Source organism: Salvelinus alpinus, chromosome 18, assembly GCF_045679555.1.
Source record: "Salvelinus alpinus chromosome 18, SLU_Salpinus.1, whole genome shotgun sequence".
Taxonomy (NCBI): Eukaryota; Metazoa; Chordata; class Actinopteri; order Salmoniformes; family Salmonidae; genus Salvelinus; species Salvelinus alpinus.
Window position 1 is genome coordinate 42,200,964 of NC_092103.1, and position 16,895 is coordinate 42,217,858.

Below are 16,895 nucleotides of genomic sequence, written 5' to 3' on the forward strand. Positions count from 1 at the left end.
AAAGTCTGTTGACGTTAGCATGCATTAACAGTTCATAACTTATCTGTTATGTCATTATAATGGTAGTATTATCGAGGCGTTATGAGTAAAGGGTCAACTCATAGAAGTCTAATGTTACTGCTTGATGATTGGCCACTTTTTCAACTAGTCAGATTTCCAGCTAAAACAAAGGCTCTTTCCTTGATTCCTCACATCCTCTCTCCTTGATTCCTCACATCCTCTCTCCTTGATTCCTCACATCCTCTCTCCTTGATTCCTCACATCCTCTCTCCTTGCCACCTCCTCAAAACAAATTGGAGGATAATTTTATTTTATATTTAATCCTTATTTTACAGGGTAAATTGACTGAGAACACATTCTCATTTACAGCAACGACCTGGAGAATAGTAACCGGGGAGATGAAGGGAGGTGAATGAGTCAATTGGAAGCTGGGGATGATTTGGTGTCCATGATGGTATGAGGGCCAGATTAGACATTTAGCCAGGACACCGGGGTTAACACCACTACTCTAACGATAAGTGCCATGGGATCTTTAGTACCCACAGAGAGTCAGGACATCCTTTTTTTAACGTCCCATTCGATAGACTATACCTTAAACAGGGCAATGTCCCCAATCACTGAAGATCCAAGGCCCCTCTCTTCTGACTTTCTCCTCCAATGAATGTATAGGAAAGACAATATGAGCCAAAAAGTACATTTTTCTTTCAACACTCTTTTGGCAGGTATCACAAACTATGACGAGTACTCGTTGGTGCACGACGTGGTTGAGGAGAAGAAGGAGGAGATGACGGGGACTCTGACAAGACGGGACAAGACTCTGATGAGAGACGACAAGAAGATGGAGAAACTTAAGCAGAAACTCCACACAGACGACGAGTGTAAGACACAGACACAAAGACACACAGACACAGACACAAAGACACAGACGCACGTACAGACACAGACGCACGTACAGACACAGACGCACGTACAGACACAGACACGCACGTAGGCACAGACACGCACGTAGGCACAGACACGCACGTACGCACAGACACACACGTAGGCACATATAGGCACAGACACGCACATAGGCACAGACACGCACATACGCACAGACACGCACGCACAGACGCACGCACGCACAGACGCACGCACGCACAGACGCACGCACGCACAGACGCACGAACGCACAGACGCACGAACGCACAGACGCACGAACGCACAGACGCACGAACGCACAGACGCACGAACGCACAGACACACGAACGCACAGACACACACGTAGGCACAGACACGCACGTAGGCACATATAGGCACAGACACGCACATACGCACGTACGCACAGACACGCACGCACGCACAGACACGCACGCACAGACGCACGTACGCACAGACGCACGCACGCACAGACAGCACGCACGAACGCACAGACGCACGTACGCACAGACACACGTACGCACAGACACAGACGCACGTACACACACGCGCAGACGCACAGACATGCACACAGACACACACACGCAAAAGTGTCCATGACAAGTGTCTCTTGTCATATTCAAAAACAATATGGTGCCAGTTGTCATGTAAAAATCTATTTCACACTGCGAACATTTTGACGTGACACCAGTATCTCTATTGATGTATGTGCTTGTCCTTCATTTTGAATGTCTATTAGGACACCGCTGATTCATTTGTATTTTTGTGGCTTTGATTGACTGGCATCAAGTTGTTTTCTCACATAATTTACATTTAATTGCATAAAAGTTGTACTTTTTTGGTATTGACTGCGTTTTATTGACATGATTTGCATAGATAAACATATATTCCCATTGAGTTGTACTGACTGACATTGAGTTGTATTGATTCCCATTAAATTGTATTGATTCCCATTAAGTTGTATTGATTCCCAAGGAGTTGTATTGATTCCCATTAAATTGTATTGATTCCCATTAAATTGTATTGATTCCCAAGGAGTTGTATTGATTCCCAAGGAGTTGTATTGATTCCCAAGGAGTTGTATTGATTCCCATTGAGTTGTATTGATTCCCAAGGAGTTGTATTGATTCCCATTGAGTTGTATTGATTGTGATTGTCAGTGAACTGGCTGGACCATGGGCGGACGCTGAGGGAGCAGGGTGTGGAGGAGACCGAGATGCTGCTCCTCAGGAGGAAGTTCTTCTACTCAGACCAGAACGTGGACTCACGAGACCCGGTCCAGCTCAACCTGCTCTACGTCCAGGTACTGACCGATACCCAGGCTGCGTCCAAAATGAAAAGTAGTACTCTTCAAAGGTAGTGCACTGTATAGAAATAATCAGGGGTTATTTTAGACACAACCCCAGAATGACCTCTGTTGGTCAAATCCTGCCTGGAGTTTGGAAAGAAACCCAAGGCAGGAATGCGGTTTGGGGTTTCAGTGTTTTGGGAACAAGGTTCTCCTTGTAGGGGTTCATGTAGACCTGTCGCTGTTAATGATTGATCACATTCCAACACCTAACGTGAGATGACCTAACGCGAGATGACCTAACGCGAGATGACCTAACGCGAGATGACCTAACGCGAGATGACCTAACGTGAGATGACCTAACGTGAGATGACCTAACGCGAGATGACCTAACGCGAGATGACCTAACGCGAGATGACCTAACGCGAGATGACCTAACGCGAGATGACCTAACGCGAGATGACCTAACGTGAGATGACCTAACGCGAGATGACCTAACGTGAGATGACCTAACGCGAGATGACCTAACGTGAGATGACCTAACGCGAGATGACCTAACGCGAGATGACCTAACGTGAGATGACCTAACGTGAGATGACCTAACGCGAGATGACCTAACGCGAGATGACCTAACGCGAGATGACCTAACGTGAGATGACCTAACGCGAGATGACCTAACGTGAGATGACCTAACGTGAGATGACCTAACGTGAGATGACCTAACGCGAGATGACCTAACGCGAGATGACCTAACGCGAGATGACCTAACGCGAGATGACCTAACGTGAGATGACCTAACCTGAGATTAATGTATTTACCTCAAACCTTCCACTTCACTCATGCTTTGATGTCAATGGAAGATACAGTATGTGAGAAACGCTTTGCATTTATAAGTTCCTATTCATGCCCTTAGTTACTGTACCAACATCCATTTCCATTGGTGTGAGAATGCACAGTGTCAGGAAGAACAGCTGAGAGTCACAGCTGGAGGCCAGCAGGCTCAAGGTGCCTGTTGACGTGTCAGCCATGTTTTATGTCCTGAGGTGGCAGATGTCATAGTGGTGGTAGGATGTCTTCTCCCAAGATCACCTCCCAAAGTTTGAGGAGAAAATGTTGTTCAGTGTGTGATTGTCTCATATAGACACACACAGTGAAGGAGTGAACCTTTTGTCTTTGAGACTTTTTGCGGTCTTCTACTCACAGAAGCTTCATCTTAGTCTTTCTTAAGACGTCTAGTCTTTGTGTTCCTGCCAAAGACAGTAGTTCTTGGAGCTCTCCTTTCCCTGTTGAAACACAGCTGGACACGGGGGCCCAGGCCAATGCAAGCACTGTCCATGTGGCCTGCCTGCCTGCCTGCCTGCCTGCCTGCCTGCCTGCCTGCCTGCCTGCCTCTACCGGTTTTTGCCAGAGTACATCACAAAATGTTCCCAGTAGTTCATGCTCCTGGTAATATGAAAACAATGAAACATTTGGACCAACATTAAAGTTAATTTATGGGTACATTTTCTCGTCATTCATTTTGATGCTAGAAAGGCATTAGATAGTCTCAGAAAGATGATATTTGATGATATTTTCCTTGGATGTTTTTCAGGGAAGTATAAGCCTGGTCCCAGATCTGTTTGTGCCCCACCACAGAGTTAAGACCATTGATGGCAGGAGTTCCCTAGAGTGGTCACTTGGACCAGCCTAAGGAAATATGCAAAACAGCAGAGGATTCTCTGTTTTATCTATTTTCCTGATCTGGGATTACTTCTGGCTCTGTTTTGGGATCTTCCTTAATGAATGTCTTTGTGGAAAATGTCATTGGGATGTTCCTCTCCCTGTGCAGGCCCGTGATGACATTTTGAACGGCTCCCATCCCGTCTCCTTCGAGAAAGCCTGCGACTTTGCCGGATACCAGTGTCAGATCCAGTTTGGTGACCACAACGAGACCAAGCACAAACCAGGCTTCCTAGAGTGAGCACTGTTTATGGCATAATGCTATGTATATACTTTAACATGAATGACTAAAATATTTTCAATATATAACAAAGATGTATTTGCCTTTTAGCAAAAGTGGTTTACAGCACTGTGTGCATACATAGAGTACATTTTTGATGTAGTATCACTTGAATCCCAACTTGAGTCAGAACTACTGGATTATATTGCCTGCCTTAGTGATTTTGCTGTCTTCTTGAATAAAGTGTGTTTACATTTATTTCTTATTTATTTTCTGTAGTTTGAAAGAGTTCCTCCCTAAAGAGTACATCAAGAACAAAGGGGAGAAAAGAATCTTCCAGGTAAGAACCCCAGGATGTGTGTGTTCGCTTGGGTGCATGCGTGGGTGTGAGTGTGATGGGGGCGGTCGTTGTAAGGCCAGTCATATTTGGGCTGCTTGCTCTTTGCGGTGGGGACATTATTTTTCTCACAGACTGAAAACACATGACCTGAAAAAATAGTTTCCCAGTCTGGTTTGTAGAAATAGTCAGTGTCTCCATCCGTGTAGAGTTCAATGTATGCCAACTAGATTCATTTTTGCTCTGGCTGTAACTGGTCGTATTGATTTAAACGTGTCCCGACTTGCTCTGTTCTAATTACTTCTACTGTGACACTATAGTATAACTGGCTGAGATCTTCAATAAGTCTTCTTTTTGTTTCCCACACAGGCACACAAAAACTACCAAAACATGACTGAAATCGAGGCCAAAGTCAGCTACGTCAAACTGGCTAGGTCTCTGAAAACCTACGGAGTGTCATTCTTCCTAGTAAAGGTACAATGGCACTGACAAAATAACATTCAACTCCTTAAACAACTCTTTAAACAACTCTTTAAACAACTCTTTAAACAACTCTTTAAACAACTCTTTAAACAACTCTTTAAACAACTCTTTAAACAACTCTTTAAACAACTCTTTAAACAACTCTTTAAACAACTCTTTAAACAACTCTTTAAACAACTCTTTAAACAACTCCTTAAACAACTCCTTAAACAACTGTGAATATCTTCTTTCTAACCAATCAAAGCTCTAACATTTTCAAAGCTTTTGAAGTTCCACTCACTGCCTTTGACGGTTGAATGGAATGTGCAATACCTTTTCAAATGTTAAGGTATCATAGTACTGGAGTACTTTTAACCGTGTGTGTGTGTGTGTGTTTTTGTGTGTGTGTGTGTTCCTGCAGGAGAAAATGAAGGGTAAGAACAAGCTGGTCCCTCGTCTGCTGGGAATCACCAAGGAGTGCGTCATGCGGGTAGACGAGAAGACCAAGGAGGTGATCCAGGAGTGGAACCTCACCAACATCAAACGCTGGGCTGCCTCGCCCAAGAGCTTCACCCTGGTGAGTCCCCTGACCTCTGACCTCCTGGTCATCTTTGACCTTCTGGTTGCCTGGTCAGCATTGGAACAGGATGACATTCAGGGTCATGTTCATTAGGAGCCAAACTGAAGAAAAACTGACTGAAACATGGAGGGACTACCTGGACTTATAAGAAATGTTAATTGACCACTTTAAAAAAAAAATATATATATACAACCACTTTAGAAGAGTACACACTGCAAAGATGGTGCTGTGTATTTAAAATAAGTTATTATAGAACATAGAAAATGTGTTTTTTGCAATTGAAAGAACATTGAAAGGCAGTTCATGCTCATTTGAGCATGTGTGGCTCAGTTGGTAGAGCATGGCGCTTGCAACGTCCAGGGTTGTGGGTTCGATTCCCATGTGGGGCGACCAGTGTCAAAAAGTTCCAAAATTGGTATGCACTCACTATAAGTGGCTCTGAATAAGAGTGTCTGCTAAATGACTAAAATGGAGATGTATAGTCATACATACCCATCACCTTATGACTCTAGATCAGCAACATTCAACAGTGTTGCATTCTGGTCATGTGCTGGAGAATGCAGGTCCAAGCTGCACATTGGATGTTTTCATCTAGCGCTGCTTATTTGCCCACAAGTGAACTAAAGGCCCTGAAGGATTTTCACCTGTAAACAAACAGGACTACTTTCAAATATTAACATACCACGAGGCTCCATTTTCTTTGTCAGTTATTTTGTCGGTTATAAACCATTACAGAAAAGAGACTGGCCGTTTTGTCCGTCTTGTTATTATTTTATTTTCTGGGGAGTATTTCCTGGCAGTTCATCGGATAAATAAAATCTAGCTCCATGATGACTTTTTAGGGTTGGAAAGAAAATATCTGCCGCTTATAATGCCAACAAAATGACAGATAATGCATTGTATAACGTCAGTGTTATATTTCAGGGGAGCAATAACTATTCAAACGGCCCTATACTACCCAATCTTTGGAGATTTTTATGTAAGTACCTCGGCGGAGGTATTTGGCAGGCGTTGGTGATTTACAGTGTGCATATAGTATATACAATTAAGTTGTCATTTTGTCTCTCTTACAGTGGTTTAACGGCTGTGTTCCCTCTACGCATCTCTATGGGATTAGTTGTAAAGGAATTGGTCACATATAATCGGACCACTGCCATTTCAAACAAAAACATAGAGATGCATTGAGGGAGCATCCTGTTACAGTAGATATAATAATTGTATTCCAGGACTTTGGCGATTATCAAGACGGTTACTACTCTGTCCAGACGACTGAGGGAGAGCAGATTGCCCAACTGATCGCTGGTTACATTGACATCATTCTGAAAAAGGTACTGCGGTGTCATTGAAGTTTCACAATATAGATGCATTGGAGTATGGTGAAGTTGCCCTTAGACACTGATCTTGGGTCAGTTTCCCCATTTAATGTTTACGGTTAGGATTGAGGGCTGGGAAGCTGATCCTTGATCTATACCTAGGGGAAACTTCACCGCGGAGCAGATGCATTGCTTAACACTAACACAAAATCCTGGTTGCAGGCAGAGATTGTAATTGTAGAGATTGCCAAGATAGTGAATCAAGAGTTCTGTATGACCAGGTCACCATGGAAATCATATTGACAAAAACCTCAGGGTACACTGGAGTTGCCTCTTCAATGTGTCTGTGCACTGCAGTACAGTATGCATAGAGTACTGCCATTTTAGAGTTTAGAGATTCCACACCATATCACATTACCCAGTAATGGTGAGATTACAATTGTTTACAGACAATAGAGTAAAACGATCTTATTATATGGGTTCTGATGAGGCGCGACAGTTGAACTAAGCTCATGAGACATCTAGAAGTTCTATACATCAAGAATCAATGGTCATATATCATTACTTAAAAGTCCCAAAAAATGGATGTACAAATCCCAGATTGCCCCTTTTTTAATTCAATGAATAGAGCTATATCAATCACCCAATAACCTGTCTTGTCTCCTTCTAACAGAAAAAGAGCAAAGACCACTTTGGCTTAGAGGGAGATGAGGAGTCCACCATGTTGGAGGATTCTGTGTCACCCAAAAAGTGAGTCCAGTGCAGCGGTTTCCTGCCGTGTGTGCCAGTGATATGTCACAGCATGTTGGTGACGGCTCACTACGTGTGTGTGTTTTGACCTCAGTAGATTCTATACTGTACTAACTTTCCCTCAGTCTTTATCTATAACTCCCCTACAGATTTTCATCATCATTGTGCATGTATTTATTCCTGTGTAGTGGTTCCATCTGGCCTGTGGGTCCTGTGTAGTGGGTCCTGTGTAGTGGTTCCATCTAGCCTGTGGGTCTTGTGTAGTGGTTCCATCTAGCCTGTGGGTCTTGTGTAGTGGGTCCATCTAGCCTATGGGTCCTGTGTAGTGGGTCCTGTGTAGTGGGTCCATCTGGCCTGTGGGTCTTGTGTAGTGGTTCCATCTAGCCTGTGGGTCTTGTGTAGTGGGTCCATCTAGCCTATGGGTCCTGTGTAGTGGGTCCTGTGTAGTGGGTCCATCTGGCCTATGGGTCCTGTGTAGTGGGTCCATCTAGCCTATGGGTCCTGTGTAGTGGGTCCATCTAGCCTGTGGGTCCTGTGTAGTGGGTCCATCTAGCCTATGGATCCTGTGTAGTGGGTCTTGTGTAGTGGGTCCATCTGGCCTATGGGTCCTGTGTAGTGGGTCCATCTGGCCTATGGGTCCTGTGTAGTGGGTCCATCTGGCCTATGGGTCCTGTGTAGTGGGTCTTGCGTAGTGGGTCCATCTGGCCTATGGGTCCTGTGTAGTGGGTCCATCTGGCCTATGGGTCCTGTGTAGTGGGTCCATCTGGCCTATGGGTCCTGTGTAGTGGGTCCATCTAGCCTGTGGGTCCTGTGTAGTGGGTCCATCTAGCCTGTGGGTCCTGTGTAGTGGGTCCATCTAGCCTGTGGGTCCTGTGTAGTGGGTCCATCTAGCCTGTGGGTCCTGTGTAGTTTGTCCATCTAGCCTGTGGGTCCTGTGTACTTTGTCCATCTAGCCTGTGGGTCCTGTGTAGTGGGTCCATCTAGCCTGTGGGTCCTGTGTAGTGGGTCCATCTGGCCTATGGGGGCCATCTTTCTGATTCTGATGAGGATGAAGAGCCTTACTGTATACAGCACTGCAATATAGTATGTCTTCTGACATCTCTATTCATCCCTCTCTCTCTCTCCCTCCATCTCTCCCCTCCCTCTCGCCATCTCTCCCCTCCCTCTCGCCATCTCTCCCCTCCCTCTCGCCATCTCTCCCCTCCCTCTCGCCATCTCTCCCCACCCTCCATTTCTCCTCTCACTCCCACCATCTGTCCCTCCACTCCCCCAGGTCTACGGTGCTGCAGCAGCAGTTCAACAAGGTGGGGAAGGTGGAGACTGGCTCTGTGGCCCTGCCGGCCATCATGCGTTCAGGGGCCGGGGGCCCCGAGAGCTTCCAGATGGGCTCCATGCCCCAGGCCAAGCAGCACATCACCAGCGGACAGATGCACAGGGGCCACATGCCCCCGCTGGTAAGTCTGGAGGGACACATTGAACTGTAGCAGGGTTGGGGTCAATTCAGTTTTCAAATCAGGAAGTGAAATTCAGTTCAATTCAAGATTTTGAAAAAAGCCCAAATAGGAAATGGTGGTTAATTCACTTCCTCAATTGACTGTTAATTGAAATAACTGAACAGACCCCAATACAATCTCTATATCTGAAGAAAGCCTTTTAGAGGCTAATACACAATAACATTCTCAGTGGAAAATAATTACAAACATGAAGTGTTATTGGCCCTATTTTATTAACAGTACAGAATGAAAAATAAGAGTGTTTCTCGATATGTTCCCCTGTGTGCAGACATCCGCCCAGCAGGCCCTGACTGGCACCATCAACTCCAGCATGCAGGCGTTGCAGGCTGCCCAGGCCTCGCTGGAGGAGTTTGACACCCTGCCTCCCCTCGGGACAGACGCGGTGAGACACCTGGACTTAAACTGACCCCCTCTTCACCTGTACAACCTCCAACCTGTAGCTATAAGAAACTTCTGGATAATCTCGTCTATCATGTTGTCCTCTCAGTTAGTTTAAAGTTAATTATTTCAAATGGATACAATTTTAAAGCATAGTTGTACCAAATAAAGAGAAGAGAACATGCTCCACTCTTATATATTGTAATACAGTGAGTTGGTGTATTTTTCATGTAAGTTGTGTAGAAAATAGTTTAATGTCAATGTGATCTGTGTCTTCCCATGATCAAGGCCTCCCAAGCCTGGCGTAAGAACAAGATGGACGAGTCCAAACACGAGATCCACTCCCAGGTTGACGCCATCACAGCCGGGACGGCCTCTATGGTCAATCTCACCGCAGGTACTGTCTCCTCACTGTGGATACCAACAATGGATGTTGTGGTAACTTCTATCCAGTGATGGAAAAAGTACCCAACTGTCATACTTGAGTAAAAGTAAAGATACCTTAATAGAAAATGACTCAAGTAAAAGTGAAAGTCACCCAGTAAAATACTACTTGAGTAAGTCTAAAAGTATTTGGTTTAAAATATACTTAAGTATCAAAAGTAAAAGTATAAATCATTTCAAATTCCTTATTAAGCGCACCATTTTCTTATTTTTGAAATTTACGGAAAGCCACGGGCACACTCCAACATTCAGACATCATTTACAAACATAGCATTTGTGTTTAGTGAGTCCTCCAGATCACTGGCAGTAGGGATGACCAGAGATGTTCTCTGTTTAGTGAGTCCTCCAGATCACTGGCAGTAGGGATGACCAGGGATGTTCTCTGTTTAGTGAGTCCTCCAGATCACTGGCAGTAGGAATAACCAGGGATGTTCTCTGTTTAGTGAGTCCTCCAGATCACTGGCAGTAGGGATGACCAGAGATGTTCTCTGTTTAGTGAGTCCTCCAGATCACTGGCAGTAGGAATAACCAGAGATGCTCTCTGTTTAGTGAGTCCTCCAGATCACTGGCAGTAGGGATAACCAGGGATGTTCTCTGTTTAGTGAGTCCTCCAGATCAGAGGCAGTAGGGATAACCAGGGATGTTCTCTGTTTAGTGAGTCCTCCAGATCAGAGGCAGTAGGAATAACCAGAGATGTTCTGTTGATAAGTGCGTGAATTTGACTATTTTCCTCTCCTGCTAAGCATTCAACATGTAACGAGTACTTTTGGTTTTCAAGTGAAATGTATGGAATAAAAAGTACAATATTTTCTTAAGGAATGTAGTGAAGTAAAAGTAGTCAAAAATATAAATAGTATAGTACAGATACCCCAAAAAACGACTTAAGTAGTACTTTAAAGTATTTTTTATTACTTTACACCACTGCTTATATCTGTCTTGAAGAACCAGTAGATATGGGATTGCCTTTTTCACAGGCGTGCAATACAGGTCTCTCTTGTAAAATAGATTTTATCTCAATGACAATAACATGTAGAAATACAGCTTAAATGAAAAAAAATGTTATAAAAAGGTATTTAGATTCTGCATTGTAATGTCCTTTAACTAGATATGTAAAGGCTTTTTCAGCTTAAATATTGACTCTGTGGGGGGATGAATAAAACAAAGCAGCAGCATAGACCACGTGAGGACTGCTCATGAAGTTCCCCTCATAGACCACGTGAAGACTGCTCATGAAGTTCCCCTCATAGACCACATGAAGACTGCTCATGAAGTTCCCCTCATAGACCACGTGAGGACTGCTCATGAAGTTCCCCTCATAGACCACGTGAAGACTGCTCATGAAGTTCCCCTCATAGACCACGTGAGGACTGCTCATGAAGTTCCCCTCATAGACCACGTGAAGACTGCTCATGAAGTTCCCCTCATAGACCACGTGAAGACTGCTCATGAAGTTCCCCTCATAGACCACGTGAGGACTGCTCATGAAGTTCCCCTCATAGACCACGTGAGGACTGCTCATGAAGTTCCCCTCATAGACCACGTGAGGACTGCTCATGAAATTTACCTCATAGACCACGTGAGGATTGCTCATGAAGTTCCCCTCATAGACCACGTGAGGATTGCTCATGAAGTTCCCCTCATAGACCACGTGAGGACTGCTCATGAAGTTGACCTCATAGACCACGTGAAGACTGCTCATGAAGTTCCCCTCATAGACCACGTGAAGACTGCTCATGAAGTTCCCCTCATAGACCACGTGAGGACTGCTCATGAAGTTCCCCTCATAGACCACGTGAGGACTGCTCATGAAGTTCCCCTCATAGACCACGTGAGGACTGCTCATGAAGTTCCCCTCATAGACTACGTGAGGACTGCTCATGAAGTTCCCCTCATAGACTACGTGAGGACTGCTCATGAAGTTCCCCTCATAGACTACGTGAGGACTGCTCATGAAATTTACCTCATAGACCACGTGAGGACTGCTCATGAAGTTCTCCTCATAGACCACGTGAGGATTGCTCATGAAGTTCCCCTCATAGACCCCGTGAGGATTGCTCATGAAGTTCCCCTCATAGACCACGTGAGGACTGCTCATGAAGTTCCCCTCATAGACTACGTGAGGACTGCTCATGAAGTTCCCCTCATAGACCACGTGGGGACTGCTCATGAAATTTACCTCATAGAACACGTGAGGACTGCTCATGAAGTTCTCCTCATAGACCACGTGAAGACTGCTCATGAAGTTCCCCTCATAGACCACGTGAGGACTGCTCATGAAGTTCCCCTCATAGACTACGTGAGGACTGCTCATGAAGTTCCCCTCATAGACCACGTGGGGACTGCTCATGAAATTTACCTCATAGAACACGTGAGGACTGCTCATGAAGTTCTCCTCATAGACCACGTGAGGATTGCTCATGAAGTTCCCCTCATAGACCACGTGAGGACAGCTCATGAAGTTCCCCTCAACATCTCTGTCTGTCCCCTTCACCATAGCTGTTGTGCTTAACCTGTCTAGGACTGGTGTTCCGCTAGCGCCAAATTCAATCAACAGAAATCTCATAATTCAATTTAATCAAACATACAAGTATTAGACACCATTTTTAAAGATACAATTCTCGTTAATCCAACCACAGTGTCCGATTTCAAAAAAGCTTTTCGGCGAAAGCAGAACATATCATTATGTTAGGTCAGCAACTAGTCACAGAAAGCATACAGCGATTTTCCAACCAAAGAGAGGAGTCACAAAAAGCATAAATATTGATAAAATTAATCACTAAGCTTTGATATTCTTCATCAGATGACAATCCCGGGACAACATGTTACACAATACATGTATGTTTTGTTCGATCAAGTTCATATTTATATCCAAAAACCTCAGTTTACATTAGGCCTTGCCTCCAAAACATCCCGTGAATTTGCACAGAGCCACATCAAATCACAGAAATACTCATAATAAACATTAATAAAAGATACAAGTGTTATTCACAGATTTAAAGATATACTTCTCCTTAATCCAACCGCTGTGTCAGATTTCAAAAAAACTTTATGGAAAAAGCAAACCATGCATTAATCTGAGTACGGCGCTCAGAGACCAACACAACCCAAGAAGATATCCGCCATGTTGGAGTCAAGTCAGAAATAGCATTATAAATATTCACTTACCTTTGATGATCTTCGTCAGAATGCACTCCCAGGAATCCCAGTTCCACAATAAATGTTTGATTTGTTCCATAAAGTCCATAATTTATGTCCAAATTCCTCCTTGTTGTTCGCGCATTCAGTACACAATCTAAACTCACGATGCGCGGGCAGGTCCAGGCAAAAGTTCAGATGAAAAGTCATATTACAGTCCGTAGAAACATGTCAAACGAAGTATAGAATCAATCTTTAGGATGTTTTTATCATAAATCTTCAATAATGTTCCAACCGGAGAATTCCTTTGTCTGTAGAAAAGCCATGGAACAGAGCTCGCTCTCACGTGAACGAGCGTCACGAGCTCAAAGCATTCTGCCAGACTCATTCCCCTCTCATTCGGCCCCACTTCACAGTAGAAGCATCAGACAAGGTTCTAAAGACTGTTTACATCTAGTGGAAGCCTTAGGAAGTGCAACATGACCCATATCCCACTGTATCCTCAATAGGGAATGAGTTGAAAAACGACCAACATCAGATTTCCCACTTCCTGGTTGGATTTTTTCTCAGGTTGTTGCCTGCCATATGAGTTCTGTTATACTCACAGACATCATTCAAACAGTTTTAGAAACTTCAGAGTGTTTTCTATCCAAATATACTAATAATATGCATATATTAGTAACTGGGACTGAGTAGCAGGCAGTTTACTCTGGGCACACTTTTCATCCAAATGTGAAAATGCTGCCCCCTACCCATAACAAGTTAAAGGACTGCCCACAAAGTATTGAAACCTAAACATGTCTGTCTGTCCCCCTCAATAATAGGCGACCCAGCAGAGACAGACTACACGGCGGTGGGCTGTGCCGTGACCACCATCTCCTCCAACCTAACGGAGATGTCCAAGGGGGTCAAGCTGCTCGCCGCCCTCATGGAGGATGAGGGAGGCAACGGAAACCAGTTGTTGGGGGCTGCCAAGAACCTGGCGTGTGCCGTGTCCGACATGCTAAAGACCGCCCAGCCAGCCAACACTGAGGTAACACACACGAGCACACACTGAATACTGAAGTAACACACTGAATGCTTAGCCATTTTTGTGTACTTCCTGTTTCTGTGTTGCACATGATAATGTTCAGAAAAGCTCATGGTGGAAAAAGATTTTGCAGCTAAAATTGAAAATCGGTGTTCTTATTAAAATATTTTCTCCCATTTTGTGCTTACTGGACATGACCAATGTAACCTGTAAGTTAACGTGAAACCATCTTCATGCATAAGATGTTAAAGAATCCCTTCATGATGGCTTTTCTTCAGTCATGTGACCTGTGCTTTTTGGGCATCTTTTTATTTTTACCCATCAGCCCCGTCAGAACCTTCTGCAGGCTGCAGGCAACGTGGGCCAGGCCAGTGGCGAGTTGCTGTCTCACATCGGAGAGACGGACGCCGACCCCCGCTTTCAGGTAGGCCAACCGTGACCCAGTCCAGAGTGAACTAAACTGACACTGAAAGTGGGACTACGCCACAAGAAAATAAGTTGACCGTTTTCAGACTTGGGGCAAATTCTAACTTACACTTAAGTCAAACGTTCACTTAGTCTCCCATTGACATCAATAAATGGCTAAGTGAAAATTCCTGGAAGTTAGGATTCAGCTCTTCATAAACTTTAGTCTGAATCTTCTGCGCAAATCATCCATTGCTTTCAACACTCTGATTTGCACAACGTTTAAGTTGTCTTAGGATCTTAGGTCAGAACACGGTCCTGATCAGTTCCCTATGTAGAGTTTGTTGACATAATTTGTGCAGTACTGTGTGATTTACTATAACCCCCTCTTTTTTTACACCTGCATTGGTCAGTTTCTAGGTAAAGGATCTTTCAGGGGTGCAAGGCGGAGCGTCTCCACTTATAGTCACATGCTGGTAACAAACGTGTCCTCGAAAGATAAGCCTATCCGAATCACTGTCACTCCCAATGGCCAATCATACTAATCGTTCTTGGATCTTTCACTGTAATTGATATGGACCACACTGGTGTAACGTCATCTAGTAGTGTATTCTTGTCATTTCTAACTGTTTAATAAGCATTTGACAGCAGTTTTGTTCAGTTTCTCTTGCATATCTTCAGGTACTCAAAATGCTCTCGGTTTTCTTATAGGTTTTGATTATTGACACGCAGAAAGAGCAAATAGCTCTCAAAAGCATTTGATTATGAATGTATGCAGCTGAACAGCTCAATGCACTGAGAGAAACTCAGTTTCAGATGAGAAAATTCACCCCAGGGATTAAAAGGTGAACTGTATTTACATGATCATATTCTGCCCTGTCCAAACAAGACTTCTACCCTGTCCAAACAAGACCTCTACCCTGTCCAAACAAGACTTCTACCCTGTCCAAACAAGACTTCTGCCCTGTCCAAACAAGACTTCTGCCCTGTCCAAACAGGGTAGTTTCCATTTGTAGGGTACTGGGTTGATTATTAACTCTTAATGTGGTTGCATTGAGCTCTAGGAGAATACTGCTGTACCTGAAGATATACAGGGAATGTCTGTTTTAACAATTGTGTCCAATATCAAATGAAGGGTTTAACAATAGTAGTAGTAGGGGATCTGTTTCGATAAGTGATGGGAAGCCTGTTACCAATTGTTTTCTCGAAGAGAATTTCTGAATTCCTCATGACTGAACTAAGACCTATTGGCAACAGGTTTTGAATACAGTATTTAACCTTTTAAAATGGGACAAAACGACAGCTCTTTGGTGAAGGTGTTGGAGTTGTTGTTCAATGTGGAGTTATTTATAATAGCCTATACATGTATTGAGGATAAGCACTTCAACTGAAAATGTGAAGAAGTAGCTGTAATGTTACACGTAAGTGATGATAAGCCTACCATACAATGACTGAGCGAGCGCAGAGAACATACTGTGGAGAAATAAGTAGGCCTGGCTAATGCCTGTTCATAAATGCTTGTGGAATGCAGCCTGACCGCAGCTCCTACAAAGTCCTCTGTTTTTTTTTCTCCCCCCTCCCTTTTTCTGCCTCCTCCTCCCCCTACTCCTTCACAAAACAACATGCAGGGAGAGCTGCCCAACTCCTCTGTCGTGATGTCGATAATCCCACTCAAACACCTTCTAAACTGCATAAAAATAATCTCTGGAGTGGTGCGGAGGCTGATGAGTGTTTGCTAGATTAGCTTTTGCAGCGACCCTGTTGCTGATATCCTGTCTCTCCTCAATGACAACCATGTGTTAGCCCACCATGCGTTAGACCCTGTGTGTTAGCCCACCATGCATTAGACTCTGTGTGTTAGCCCACCATGCATTAGACTCTGTGCGTTAGCCCACCGACCGTGCGTTAGCCCACCGACCGTGCGTTTGTCCACCACATTGTTAGCCCACCGCGTTGTTAGCCCACCGCGTGTCTGGCACTTCAGAGGTCACAGCTGGAGTCCCTCCGCTTCCACGTATCATCTTTTGACACACCTCGAGAGCCCTTAGTCACTTTTCTTTCCCCCTAGTCACTTTTCTCTCCCCCTACTCCCTTTTCTCTCCCCCCTCAGTCACTTTTCTCCCCTCCTACTCCCTTTTCTCTCACCCCTCAGTCACTTTTCTCCCCCCCTCAGTCACTTTTCTTTCCCCCCCAGTCACTTTTCTCCCCCCCATAGTCACTTTTCTCTCCACCCTAGTCTCCTCTCCCCCATCAGTCACTTTTCTCCCCCCCAGTCATTTTTCTCCCCTCCTACTCCCCCACCCCCCTTAGTCACTCTGTTTTTGTGCTTCCAAACGTGAAGTAACAGGTTTTGGAAGAACAAAAACGCACATTCTTTAGTTAAAATATATCTATCACGAGTC

The 16,895-nt window shown here is 44.4% G+C and overlaps 1 protein-coding gene across 2 annotated transcripts in view; it reads left to right on the forward strand.

Annotated features, from left to right (window-relative positions):
- The window catches only part of tln1 (talin 1), a 142,169-nt gene that overhangs the window by 54,073 nt on the left and 71,201 nt on the right, over nucleotides 1-16,895 (forward strand). For both annotated transcript variants that reach the window (XM_071351904.1, XM_071351905.1), the window contains 13 exons: nucleotides 723-878; nucleotides 2,079-2,221; nucleotides 4,035-4,162; nucleotides 4,425-4,485; nucleotides 4,852-4,956; nucleotides 5,366-5,521; nucleotides 6,751-6,852; nucleotides 7,511-7,587; nucleotides 8,861-9,041; nucleotides 9,370-9,483; nucleotides 9,768-9,876; nucleotides 13,883-14,091; nucleotides 14,414-14,512. In XM_071351904.1, the coding sequence (XP_071208005.1) occupies nucleotides 723-878; nucleotides 2,079-2,221; nucleotides 4,035-4,162; nucleotides 4,425-4,485; nucleotides 4,852-4,956; nucleotides 5,366-5,521; nucleotides 6,751-6,852; nucleotides 7,511-7,587; nucleotides 8,861-9,041; nucleotides 9,370-9,483; nucleotides 9,768-9,876; nucleotides 13,883-14,091; nucleotides 14,414-14,512 (1,640 nt within the window). The remainder of the gene's footprint in view (nucleotides 1-722; nucleotides 879-2,078; nucleotides 2,222-4,034; nucleotides 4,163-4,424; nucleotides 4,486-4,851; nucleotides 4,957-5,365; nucleotides 5,522-6,750; nucleotides 6,853-7,510; nucleotides 7,588-8,860; nucleotides 9,042-9,369; nucleotides 9,484-9,767; nucleotides 9,877-13,882; nucleotides 14,092-14,413; nucleotides 14,513-16,895) is intronic.